Here is a 12,715-nt window from a genome sequence, read left to right as displayed (position 1 = left end):
AACACATCCATCACCAACGCAAACAAAAAGGGACTAAGAGTGATCCCTGGTGCAATCCTGTCAGGACAGTGAAATGGTCTGAGTCTCCTCCCGCCGTCCTCACCTGGGTTTTCGCTCCATCATACATATCCTTAATTGCTCTGGTATATGCCAGCGGTACTCCACTCACCTCCAAACATCTCCAAAGCACCTCCCTGGGGACTTTGTCGTAAGCCTTCTCCAGGTCGATAAACACCATGTACAGATCCTTCTTCCTTTCCCTATACTGTTCCACCAACCTCCGTACCAGGTGGATTACCTCCGTCGTCGAGCGGCCGGGCATAAATCCGAACTGGTTTTCCGAAATAGACACTATCCGTCTCAGCCTCACCTCGACTACTCTTTCCCAGATCTTCATAGAGTGACTCAATAACTTAATCCCCCTATAGTTATTGCAACTCTGAATGTCCCCCTTATTCTTATAGAGAGGGATCATGGTACTCCACCTTCAAGCCTCGGGCATCTTTGCCATCCTGAAGATTTCATTAAACAATCCAGTCAACCACGTTACACCAGCCTCTCCAACGAACTTCCAAAACTCCACCGGTATCTCATCCGGCCCCGTCGCCCTACCCCTTCGCATCCTGTGAACAGCCTGTCTAACCTCTTCTACCTTAAAACGTCTACAATAGCTAAAATCCCGACACTCCTCTGAGTGCTCCAGTTCCCCTAACAGTATAGCTCTGTCCCCTTCGTCATTCAAGAGCTTATGAAAGTACGACTGCCATCTATTCTTAATGTGGCCGTCCTCCACCAACACTCTACCGTCCTCCCCCTTAATGCACCTCACCTGATCGAGGTCACGACCCTTCCTCTCCCTAGCCTTAGCGAGTCTAAACAACTTTTTCTCCCCTCTTTTCCCCTGTAACCCTGCATACAAGCTCTCAAAAGCGGCCGTCTTAGCTGCCGTGACTGCTGACTTAGCCTCCTTCCTCACTAGCTTGTACTCTTTCCTGTTTACCCGCTTCTCCTCTTCGTCCTTACTCTCCACCAACTTAGCATACGCCCCTTTCTTGGTCCCCACTTTCTTCTCCACCTCTTCATTCCACCACCAATCCCCCCGATGGTGCCCGGCCCGGCCCCTAGAAACACCCAACACCTCACTTGCATTCTCCCTGATGCATCTTGCCGCCCTGTCCCACATACTATCCACGTACCCCCTACACTCCCACACCCCCATTCCCGCCAACCTCTTCCCTATCTCCCACGCATTCACTGGCGTCAGGCCACCCCACTTAATTCTAGGTCTACACTCCTTACTCCTCCTCTTTCTATTCTTCTTTATACCCAAATCCATAACCAAGAGCCTATGCTGGGTCGAAAGATTCTCACTCGGGATGACTTTGAAGGCCTTACACAACGCCCTATCTCCTTTCCTAAGCAACAAAAAGTCAATCTGGGTCCTGGCTATCGCGCTTCGAAAGGTGATCAGGTGCTCGTCCTTCTTCGGGAAGCCCGAGTTCACCACCACCAGCCCAAAGGCCCTCGCAAACTCCAATAGGGTAGCCCCCTTTTCATTTCTCTCCCCAAAACCAAAACCACCATGCACATCACCAAAGCCTCCCGGTAACGCCCTGATGTGCCCGTTGAAATCCCCTGCTACAACAATCTTCTCTGAACTAGGCACGTCTCTCACCACCTCCTCCAAAGCCTCCCAAAACTGCATCTTCTCCTCCCCCTCCGATCCCACTTGCGGCGCATAAGCACTACACACGTTTAGGGTAAACCCCCGAATGACCAACTTAATAGTCATCAACCTATCGTTGATCCTCTTCACCTCTACTACCTGGCCTCTAAGCTCTTCATCTACTAAGATGCCAACTCCATTCCTACGCCTCTCGCTCCCAGAATACCACAGCTTGTAACCATCTACATCCCTAGCCTTAGACCCTACCCACTTGGTCTCTTGAACACACGCAACGTTGATCCTCCTCTTCCTAAGAATCTTCACAAGCTCTATGGACTTACCCTGAAGGGTCCCTATATTCCAAGACCCAACCCTCAGCGTACCGTCACTATCCACACGCCCTCCACTACCCCCCCCCCCCCACGGCCAAACCTTGGCCTCCCTCTCACTCCCGCCCCCACCACGGCCCCACGCCCCAACCCCCTCGGACATGACCCTATCCACCCATTACCGCCCACAGCCACAATTACACGAAAGTATAAGAAAATATAAAGATTACACGGTGGTAGTATCAAAGCAGCAGCAAGAAATACAAGGCTCACACAAATTCAAAGAAATACTCCCGAAACAAAACTATACTCAATTAGGGGGCAAACACCACTGGACTCAACACCCACAGCCCCAAATACAGATTCCTAGCCGATAACCCAATCCAAAGCAGTGCAAGAAACGACCACAACAACAGCAACAACAGACAACAGACAATATCCACAAATCCCACGCAAGTCAAGATATAGGGGCTACTACTAGCATAATACGAAGAATGAAATATGGAATAATGAAATAAAATGAAATATGAAATAACGAAATAACAAAGGTTAGAAGTCACCGGATTACGCTCGTAGACCAAGCCGGACACCAATCCCAGTGTTGACCGACTTCCGGGGGATTCCGGTGCTGAGATGTAGCTGCGGTTACTGGAGACGGGGCGGCTGGTGCAGACGGAGCTGCGGCTGAAGACCGAGCTTCGGCTGTTGGAGACAGAGTTGGCGGCTGAAAACCGGGCAGCAGCTGGCTGGCGGCCGAGGTGGGGAGGGAGAGGTGTACCCCGCCGGGGGAGGGGGGGTATGGACAAAAAAGGGGGGGGGATGGACAGGGGGGGGGGGGGAACGGCCGGGAACCGGGGGGGGGCGGGGAGCGGCCGACGGGGGTCGGCGCCGGGGACCGGGGCGAGAGAGAGGGGGCGAGGGTAGGGAGAGAGAGAGAGAGAGAGAGAGAGCCGTTAGAGCGGCGCCAGAGGTCGGCGCTTGGACCGGAGGTCGGGTCGGGTCGGCGCCGACGGTCGGCGACGGCGACGGGGCGAGCGAGAGAGAGAGGGTAGGGAGAAAGAGAGAGAGCCGTTCTAATTTTACAAGCCAAATGGTCATATTGCAACTTAACAAGTCTCACTTGCTGTTTTGTGAAGTAAATTCTCTGTTTTGAGAAATCAGCTTCACTCAAAGTTCTATTAAGTACAATTTATAACAACCAAACTGATACATATATACACCAAGGACATACTAGCAGGAGTATCGATCAACTTCAGTCTTATTCTGTTCTTTGTGGAGAAAATTATTATGCATCACATCTACTGAATTCAAACTTGCACCAGATTCAAAACTGCTTTCAATCTCACTGCTGAATTGGCTTCCCTCTGCAGTAGTCCTCATCACGTTTGTCGAATTCATAGAGCCGAATGGATTTGGGGGCATGATGGGAATACCTTCTCCTGCTAGCATTTGAATCACAACTTTCATGGATGGCCTATCCGCCGGATACCATTGAATGCACCAAAGTCCTACGATTGCTAGTTTCTTGATTATGCTGTTGTCATTTTCATTCTCAATTTGGATTGATATTTCTTCTCCTTTCTCGAGTTGTTTGTACATCCACTCCGGGTAGTAAATCTGACTGCTACTGTTCTCCTCATTCGCAGCGTCATCAAATTTGTTCCTTCCACCAATCATATCAAGCAACAGCATGCCAAAACTATAGATATCTGCTCTATATGACACATCTCCGTAGTTCCTAGAGAACACTTCAGGGGCGATATAGCCAATAGTGCCTCGAGCAGCGGTCATTGACACAGCACTTTGCTCCTTGGAGCACAACTTTGCCAAGCCAAAATCTGCAACTTTCGGATTGAAGTCTTGGTCTAGCAAGATATTATGAGGTTTGATATCGAAATGAACGATTCGTTGATTGCAGCCTTGATGCAGATACTCAATTCCCTTGGCGATTCCTACAGCTATCTGCTGCATCTGCTCCCAACCTAGTGATGAACTTCTTCCATTCCCTGATGATATGATCTTTTGAAGTGTGTCATTTGATAAATATTCATACACAAGAGCTCGTCTGTAACCATCAGCACAATATCCTACTAAGCGCACAACGTTCACATGGTGAATTCTACCTATGCTCCCCACTTCATTGATGAAGTCCTCCCCTTCACCCTTGAGATTGGTAAGTACCTTCACCGCGACAAGAATTTCATTCGATAGCTTCCCTTTGTATACTTTCCCATAGCCTCCTTTACCAAGTAAATACTTGAATTGCTCCGTGATCCTCTTAATATCTGCATAACTGTATCTTGTAGGTCTCAGAGCTTTATAATCCTCCAAAAACCTTTCAATCCTCTTCTGATCCTCCTTCTTCATTTTCCGTTTGACAATCGTGTAGACTGCTAGACCGATTAACACAAAGGCAAACACACTACCTAATACAATTGCAGCAGTAACTTTCTTTGACAGCCCTGTCAAATGAAGATGATAATATTATTAGCTTCTTGTAGTAGTTGTTATTAGCAAAAAACATGCGAACAGTCTCGATCTCTTAAGACAGTAACTTTCTTTGATTGCCCTTTAAAATTAATTTATGGCTATTACTCGAGTGGATAGGTTAAAATCCCAAAACTATCATCCTTTTGTGAGTTTACAAAAACCCCATGAACTCATGTTAATATATCCATCCGAACATGACTTGCTACATGAGCATCACTCTCCAAAAGCTCCTCCAAAGGGTTTCAAGAGGCAGTACAACTGGAAAAAGGTTGCCAAACTATCACCTATTTGTGAGTTTCATGCCAAGTGAACACATTGTTCTGGTTGACTCATTTTTAAAACTTTTTTCATCTCCAACGCGCTTCTTAGGAAGTTATCTCAATCATCTTTTCCACATATTCGGGCAAAGGGTTTTTAATCTAAAGGGAGTTATAGTCGAACATCCAATAGTTTAGGTACGAAAGTCTCAAAATAGTGATATAGTTTAGGGGGCGTCGGTCGACCGATTCCTTACTTCTATCTTAAGTTGCTGATTCTTATTCAGACAACAGTTTGGAAGGTAATAGATGTGCCAAATTTAGAGACTGCAAAGGGGAAAAGCAATTCTAAATACGTACCTTTGCTAGGATCTTCTGGAATGTCAACGCATTCGGTTTCAGTACTTGAACTATTGGATTTCAACCTGCAGTACTTTCCATCATCTTCACAATTCCCACAAAATGGTTCAGACCAGTGCAGCCTAATCGATGTTTGACTATATGGCTGCCCGAAAAGTACCTCGTATGGAACATCTGAAATGTTGTACATCTTAGTACAAGTTGACGGAAACTGAGAAATTCTATCGTAAGAGCGAAAAGCATAGACGTCATAGTTTGGTCCGCTAAGGCACTTGACCCGATCAGAAGACGACGGGTATCTTTTATTTGACGAACAATTGAATAAAGTGAAGCCACCATACGCGGTTTGATCTATGGTAAACTGCGAAGCAGATGAATTTATGTTCGATATCTGCCTGGGAAGACACGAGGCTTTGAGGTCTGATAATGTTATTGTCTGTGACTTGTAATCAATTTCCTGGACAGAAACATTGGCTGATATTGGAATGTCAATGTTGTTGACCGTTGCTTTTAATGGAAACTGGAGCTTGAGTTGAGTAACATTGGTTGAGGTACAAGATAATTCGAAACCAGGGTAGCCACAATGACTTGGCTGATGATTTTTTAGATGAAAAGGGAATCGAACAACTGGACCGTAATCGCCACATGTTGTTGGCAAACATTGATCCTGGATTGTTACTAGTTGCGCTAAAGCTACTTTCAAGAAAATAATTAGATGTAGAAACAAGTGGATCAGTATATGAGCCATTCTCTATTTGTGGCAAGAGAAATGACAGTCTCTAGGTAACAGTGGTTGCCGAGATGCAAATTGCTTAGTTGCCAATTAGGATCCATTCCTGTAAAAGTGGTCTCTCTTGTAGGATAAAAATTAATTGTGTCTGAAGGTCAACACGCTAAAACACATTATAACAAGTTGCTGAGTTGTTGAATTGAAGGGAAAATGAAAATATTGGTCTCTTTTGTTTGAGGATATATTCAAAATAGTCCCATAAGTATATGCATATAGTAGTATCGGCCCTTTAGATTTGCAAAATGTTACTCATACTTTTAGTCTCCATCAAGTATTAAACAATTTATGTTCGTTAATAGAAAAAGGATTTGATCTTAAATACCAAGAAAATCCCATCAAATCCCAAAATATTCAATAAAAAATCAGCTGCAAACACTAAGAGTATAAGAAAAGCAGAAATTACACATAAAAAATTACACCAAACTCTAAAAATACAAGATATCACAAAAAGTATTCCTCTAAATATGAGTTTCCGCTATTCCTTTCATAGTTCTATCAAATCTAACAAACAAAGTTTGGTAGTATTTGAAGAATACTAAAACTGTTAACTTTTGACAAATTTAACAGACCAAAACTGCTTAGTGCATACTTAAGGGACTATTTTAAATCTACCATCAAATATAAAGGACCATTTTTGCCATTTTCTAGAAAGATCTTTCAATAAGCTTGGACTTTCAAAGGTGGCAACTAAAATATCAATTCTCCCCTAATATATCTTGAAAATGTCATAATCCCACTTTATCATATTGAAAGCAGCGTTGGTGGAATAGACTCGGCACAACATAATTCCACTTCATTTTGAACAAATGACTATTCCTAACATTTAAATGGACGCGCCGGAAGAAATGTCAAATATATTTATCAAACAACTAAGGAAACTGGATCAGTATATAAATACCCAAGAAAAATGAAGATTCATAATAGTATCTTTCTGTATTCCTTTGTATATTCAATCGACAACATGCCGATAAGAAATTCATTTTTTGCTAGTATTTTTCTATTTGTTACATTCATAACAAGTTGTGTAGCCCACAGCACTTGTGTCCCTTCTTTCTGTGGTGACGATCGAGAAATAAAATTTCCCTTCCGATTGAGGACTGATCCCGAGCATTGTGGTAAGCCCGGATATGAACTCGATTGCCAGAACAATCAAACCGTTTTCAATTACAAGTCGCGGAAATTCTACGTGCAGGAAGTTAACTACAGAAGTTACACAATAAGGCTACTCGACCCCAGCCTAAGAAATCAGAAAGAAAACTGCAGCGTTTTTCCAGATCACAGGGCAAGTTATGATGCCATGACTAGCCTAATCTTTGGATGGCTTCCTGTTGACAACGACATCAACTATGTCAACTGTCGAGGTCCTATCAACTCGTCACGTTACATACCTACAAGTTTTTGTAGCACAAATACAAATGCCCCCAATTCCGGTTTTACCTATCTTGTCATAGGAGAAATATTGCAAGATTCGGACTTGGCAGGCGGTTGCAGGGTTGAAACTGTGGCATGGTCCGCAACTCCGGGCATTTCACCAAATAAATCGTCTTCGTTAACAAGCATTCATCAAGCTCTGGCTTATGGTTTTGAGCTTACTTGGAGGAGTGATTTCTTATGCAGAAGGTGTAGCAGAGATGACAGTTGCATTTTGGAAGAAGACAACGATGTACCAATTTGTCGTCATTATTGCAAAGAGGACACTCCCGTTTCAGAACGTTCTTTTGGATGCAAAGTCGAGTACTATTCTGGTAATAGTTCTAACTTATATACATCGATCTTGTTCTTTTCATATTGATAAGCCAATATTCTCTTGGAGAATTTAACTAACTTGATTTACTTTCTTCTTCCTTTGGAACTTTGCAGTTTTTGTATTATTCTATGGCGGTATAGCAATAGGTAAGACTCTATAGTTGAGATCCCATAAATTGTTGATAAACTTGTGCTCTTTTGTTTCACATACTCGGGCTGACGCTTAACTGTCTCAAGAAAAGTACAGATTTGTCTTACTACAACTTTTTTTTTCTTTTGGGATTCTGCAGGTCTAAAATATCTTGTGGGAATACCAATCTTGATTGCAGTCGTGGTGTGGCAGTGCAAAAGAAGGAATTTGAACACATCGAATGATGATGGCTTGGGGAATAAAGCTTCTTCCAGTGAACAGAATTGTTAGGAGTCTTGATTTTAAGTGATCATAGTTTTGTTAGTATTATTTATATACAATCAAAGAAACCATTACAGAAACTTTCGTATATTTTGTTCAGAACTTTGGAACAAGGTCAATCTAGTTACTAATGCTGGGATATTTCTTTCCAGTTTAGTCCTGTATATTTGTAATATTCTTATATATTTGATTTATTTGTTCTTTTCTTAAATCTTTTGATTTTCTAATTCTTGTAAGTGCATGAATGGATATTTTTGGGTTCTGTTAATTATTGGACATGGGATTGTTTCGTTTCTGGATCAAAAACAATAGCTTTCTGCTGTCCATTCAAATAAACCGGTGTTCTGCTTATATGGAATTGAATGATCTTTTGCTCATGAACTAACTCTTAGGATTGCGTTAATAAGTTAAATCTCAGTTTCACTCTAAAAGACAAAAGTTTGTAGTACTAATTGTTTTTCTTAAACTATATCGAGCCTTCCTCAAAGGAGATAAAGTTAATTTACAGTATGCAAGTGGCTTAGTTTTATCGAGGACTCTTTACGGTTAGATTTGAGTTGATTTAGACCTAGTGGAGATTTTCCTTTCAGCGGACACCTTGTGGAATTTGACCTTGTGGTTCGGCGCTTTCCGCACCTCGCTCCGCATCATGAGGGAGTTTTAGTACTCCAAACTCTCTCTTTTCAATAAATAAAAAATGACAAGTATATCTATTTCTGTGCAATCAACAATGTATTCAAGAAAGCAACTTCGATGAATCATCTCAGAAGAAATAGCTTCTCCATAGTAATCATTATTCTCCAATAATGGTAAAAAAGCGACAGAGCAAACTCACCATAGACGATTTGATAAGGTGTTTGTAAGAAAGCTCTGCACTGTTACTACTTGTAACTGCACAACCATTTCTCGAGCCCAAAACATTACTCAGTGTTCTTCTTCTTGCAGTGATTTTGTTTACTAGGAATTTGGTACAGTTAAATTTATAGTGAGGTCAAGGGTACACGTAAATCACGTTGCAATTATTGAGGTATGCACATAATCTATAGTTTTGGTCACTTCTTTTGCAAAAACTTAATATTGAAGTCTCCATATTTAACAATTTATGTTCATACATGCTTCTTCTATGTTGTCCACAAAAGACAAATACAATTCATTCAGCTGGAATATACCTTATGAATATTACTATCTAATAAGAGTAAGAGGCAAAAGGAGGGAGAAGCAGGCAGCTCTCCGTAACATGCCTACTTCTCCTTCCCGCTTTATGAGGTGTTTCTTCCGTAATTTTATTATATTTATCTCTAATTAATTATTATAAGTTAATTATGTATTAGATTAACAATATTTAATAAGAAAATATATCTTATAGATATTTATGACATGTATGTTTCAGCTGTTTAACCCAAGTATTTTTGTATAATAATTTTGTTATATCACTTCTATTGGACATATCTGTTTCGTTTCGTTGTTTCAATCCTGATTTTACTATGTCACTCCTAATTAATTATTATGCTTGTTTAATTTTTTTTCACAAGTATTTTTTATAGTAATTTTACTATTATCACTTCTAATTAGTTGTTGTGAGTTATTAAGACATATCTTTTTCGCCGGTTCAATCGTAACTTTACTATATCATTCATAATTAATTATTATGTCCATCTAAGGATTTAAAATTACATAAAAGATATTATAAATTACAATAGTTAATAATTTAAAATGTTTGAAAAAAATATTCTGTTATATATTTTTAAAAAAATATTTAAAAAATACTATAAATCACAATAAATAAAATAAAATTTTAAAAAATATTTGTTGGCCCGTGCATTAGTAACTAGTAAAGGAAAACAAATGGATCCATCTTATGAAATTCATGGACGAGACTTTTTTTTTTGACTTGAGAATGAGAAAATTTCAGATTTTATAGTAGGACTCTTTCTTTCTTTTTGAGTTTAAAATGCTTGTTTTTATTTCAGTGTATAAATATTTTTACATCTTATTTCTAAACTAAAAAAGATTATATAGATTATTTTCTTATCCTAAACTCGCCTCTTTAATCTTCAAAATTATACTTACCACAAAAGAATGTGGTAGAATATATAGGTGTCATTCTCCATTCTTAAATAAAAGTCTCGAGTTCAAGCCTTTGAAATAGAAAATTCTCTCAAATAAAATATCTTTAATTTTGTATTTTACCAATTGGATGCAAATTGAGCAAGTGAGATTCTATTAATGTATTTGAGATAATTGTAAATTACATATTATGTAATTTGTGTTGTTTTTAAACAAATTACTATAGAATGTAAAATAAACATAGAATAAGATGTATGTTATTACACAATGGTGTTTAAACTTAAACGTACACTGACCAACATGGGTGGTGGTGCAGCGGTTGGAGATGCTCCAACCTTAACCAGAGGTCGAGGGTTCGACCCTGGGTATGGAGAACACTCTGTTGGAAGCTCTTCCCCCTGAATGGGGCCCTTCTCGGGGCAAATCCGGATTTAGTCGGGCTCCAATGTGGATTCCGGACACCGAGTGGTTTAACCCAAAAAAAAAAAAAAACTTAAACGTACACTGAAAATCATGATCCTTAGGAATTTAAAAGAATGCATTCAACTAATAGCTAGTCAGATCAAAATGAAAGACATCAAAATGAAAGAAATTTGTGTGTTAAGTAGCTTTCGTTTGAAACTTTCATGGAAAATTTTAAGGATTTGAAAAATCTTGATTATCCTTTTATGGAAATCGTTAAAGACGGATACGATTTAAAAATAATGAGTTTAACTAAATTCAGTATTATGAAATACAGAACATATTTATATCATGTATTTGTGAAAAAAAATCACCAGTCATATAATATTAAAATCCAAATTCATATATTCAAAAATACAATAGATTAAACGAGTCGTAGCTTTAAAAATTATACTCATCAAATTTAAACTTTGAATGTGCCACTTACCATCAAAAGTTTATCCGTCAGAATAATATGCATGTTCAACACCTACTGAGGTTAAATTCTCCATCTGCATAAGAAATCACGGATAAACTTTTGATAGTTAGTGGTGTTGGAAAAAATTACTACACTATTGATATTATAGGAATTAATGATAGTAAGAGCATTGTCATGAATACTGTATCGTGGCAAGCTACTGCCTTGAAAGCGATTTCGGCCGGACTCCGGTGCTAATTCTTCTGGGCGGTCTCTCCCCAAGGTTCTATAGCTACTTCCAAACACGTGCACTCGTGGCTGAAAGTTTGGAGGTTGCCCAAACCAATTGCTCAAAAATTATCAAAGATTAGGAAGCCAAGATTACGGTAGAGAATTGATAAAGGAGGAGAGAGTATTTTGTTTCCTATGTTTTCTTCATCTTTAGTTCTCAAATGATGTTCCTTAAATAGGTAATCATTTACATTTCATCCATCAAAGGAGCGAAAGAAGACACACCAAGTTAATATACGTAATGTAACATTACTCTTGAGGCTATTAACTTTCAAGACTTCTAAATGTCTCTTCATTCACAGAGTTACATTTAATCGTCATTTGAATGAATGTATATTTACGAAGTAATAACTCTCACATCCTACAAACTCTTATGACTTACGAATATTCACACAAATTTATTAGAGAGAGTAATGAGAGTTTTCAATCTTTGCATTAATTAAGAAGGAATTATCCTTCAATCCCCCACTAATGCAAAGATAGAGAATGGAACAATTTTGGGCAAAAGGAAGAAACATGTACTTAAGTGTTAATATATTTTCATTTGAATTGACACGTAGTGATGTGAGGCAATAATAAATATCCAAAAAGTGAAGTACTCTTGAACTAGATGGACATAAGTTGAGACCCCCATAACACATATCATAACCTTGATTTTAAGCAACCTCCGCGATATTACAAAATATTTTTTATGGTCATGCACACAAACCTTAGGTCTCATGAGTTCTCTAGAAAGACAACTCAAGTCTTTCATAAAAAGGTGACCAACCTTTTACACTCACGTATGTGATCCATCAAGTCTATGTCATAGACTACCTTAAGGCTATGGATCATTAAGAGCAAATTTAAGTTCAACTTTATAATACACTACCTCGCACTATAGGGATAGGATATATAGTGTTTATTGAAGGCCTATATGGATTTGTTTGACCACAAATGGGTATCCACCATATTACCTCAATCTATGGGTTTTAGCCCTATCCCCCTCGACGATTCAAGGATCATTTTTCTTGTCAAATACTTGGTCATAGAATCCGCCAAATTTCTTTTATACCTTACATATTTTAAGAAAATAATACCATGTTTAAACAATTATTTAACTGCACCATGTCTGATGCGAATATGTCTCTTTTTATCATTAAATACACTATTTTTAACAATCCCAACTGCTGCCTGTGAGTCACAATGTAAAGAGACTGGTGACATTTGTCTTCCTCATAAAGGCACATCTGTCAAAAGATTTCTCAGCCACTCAGCGTCTTGCCCTTCCAACTCGAGAGCAATGAATTCAGATTTCATGGTAGAATGTGTTATACAAGTCTGCTTTGAAGACTTCCACGAAATAGCACCTGCACCCAAAGTAAACACATAGCCACTGGTCGAGCTAACTTCATCATTGTCAGTTATCCAGTTTGCATCACAAAAACCTTCTAAAACAGCCGGAAATT

At 39.5% G+C, this 12,715-nt stretch overlaps 2 protein-coding genes across 2 annotated transcripts; one reads left to right on the top strand and one right to left on the bottom strand.

Annotated features, from left to right (window-relative positions):
- Window positions 1–3,069: 3,069 nt before the first annotated feature.
- Window positions 3,070–6,028, bottom strand: LOC107855974 (rust resistance kinase Lr10). The gene is made up of 2 exons (XM_016700974.2): window positions 5,103–6,028; window positions 3,070–4,457 (listed from the first exon to the last, which is right to left on the bottom strand). The coding sequence occupies exons 1-2, from the start codon at window positions 5,848–5,850 to the stop codon at window positions 3,226–3,228; spliced, it is 1,980 nt and encodes a 659-aa protein (XP_016556460.2). The 5' UTR covers window positions 5,851–6,028; the 3' UTR covers window positions 3,070–3,225.
- A 704-nt stretch (window positions 6,029–6,732) lies between these two features.
- LOC107855978 (LEAF RUST 10 DISEASE-RESISTANCE LOCUS RECEPTOR-LIKE PROTEIN KINASE-like 2.1) lies at window positions 6,733–8,261 on the top strand. The gene is given in 3 exon segments (NM_001347659.1): window positions 6,733–7,637; window positions 7,753–7,785; window positions 7,929–8,261. Coding segments are annotated over 3 exon segments (1,002 nt in total). The 5' UTR covers window positions 6,733–6,799; the 3' UTR covers window positions 8,060–8,261.
- The last annotated feature ends 4,454 nt before the right edge of the window (window positions 8,262–12,715 follow it).

This window comes from Capsicum annuum, chromosome 3 (genome assembly GCF_002878395.1).
Source record: "Capsicum annuum cultivar UCD-10X-F1 chromosome 3, UCD10Xv1.1, whole genome shotgun sequence".
NCBI lineage: Eukaryota > Viridiplantae > Streptophyta > Magnoliopsida > Solanales > Solanaceae > Capsicum > Capsicum annuum.
This window is presented reverse-complemented; position numbering and strand designations above follow the sequence as displayed.

Bases quoted from the DNA above. Each gene is read 5' to 3' on its own strand.
- LOC107855974 (XM_016700974.2), bottom strand. From the start codon at position 5,850: ATGGCTCATATACTGATCCACTTGTTTCTACATCTAATTATTTTCTTG. The intron at 4,458-5,102 runs GTACGTATTTAG...TTCATTTGACAG, and splicing joins TCCAGAAGATCCTAGCAAAG to GGCTGTCAAAGAAAGTTACT.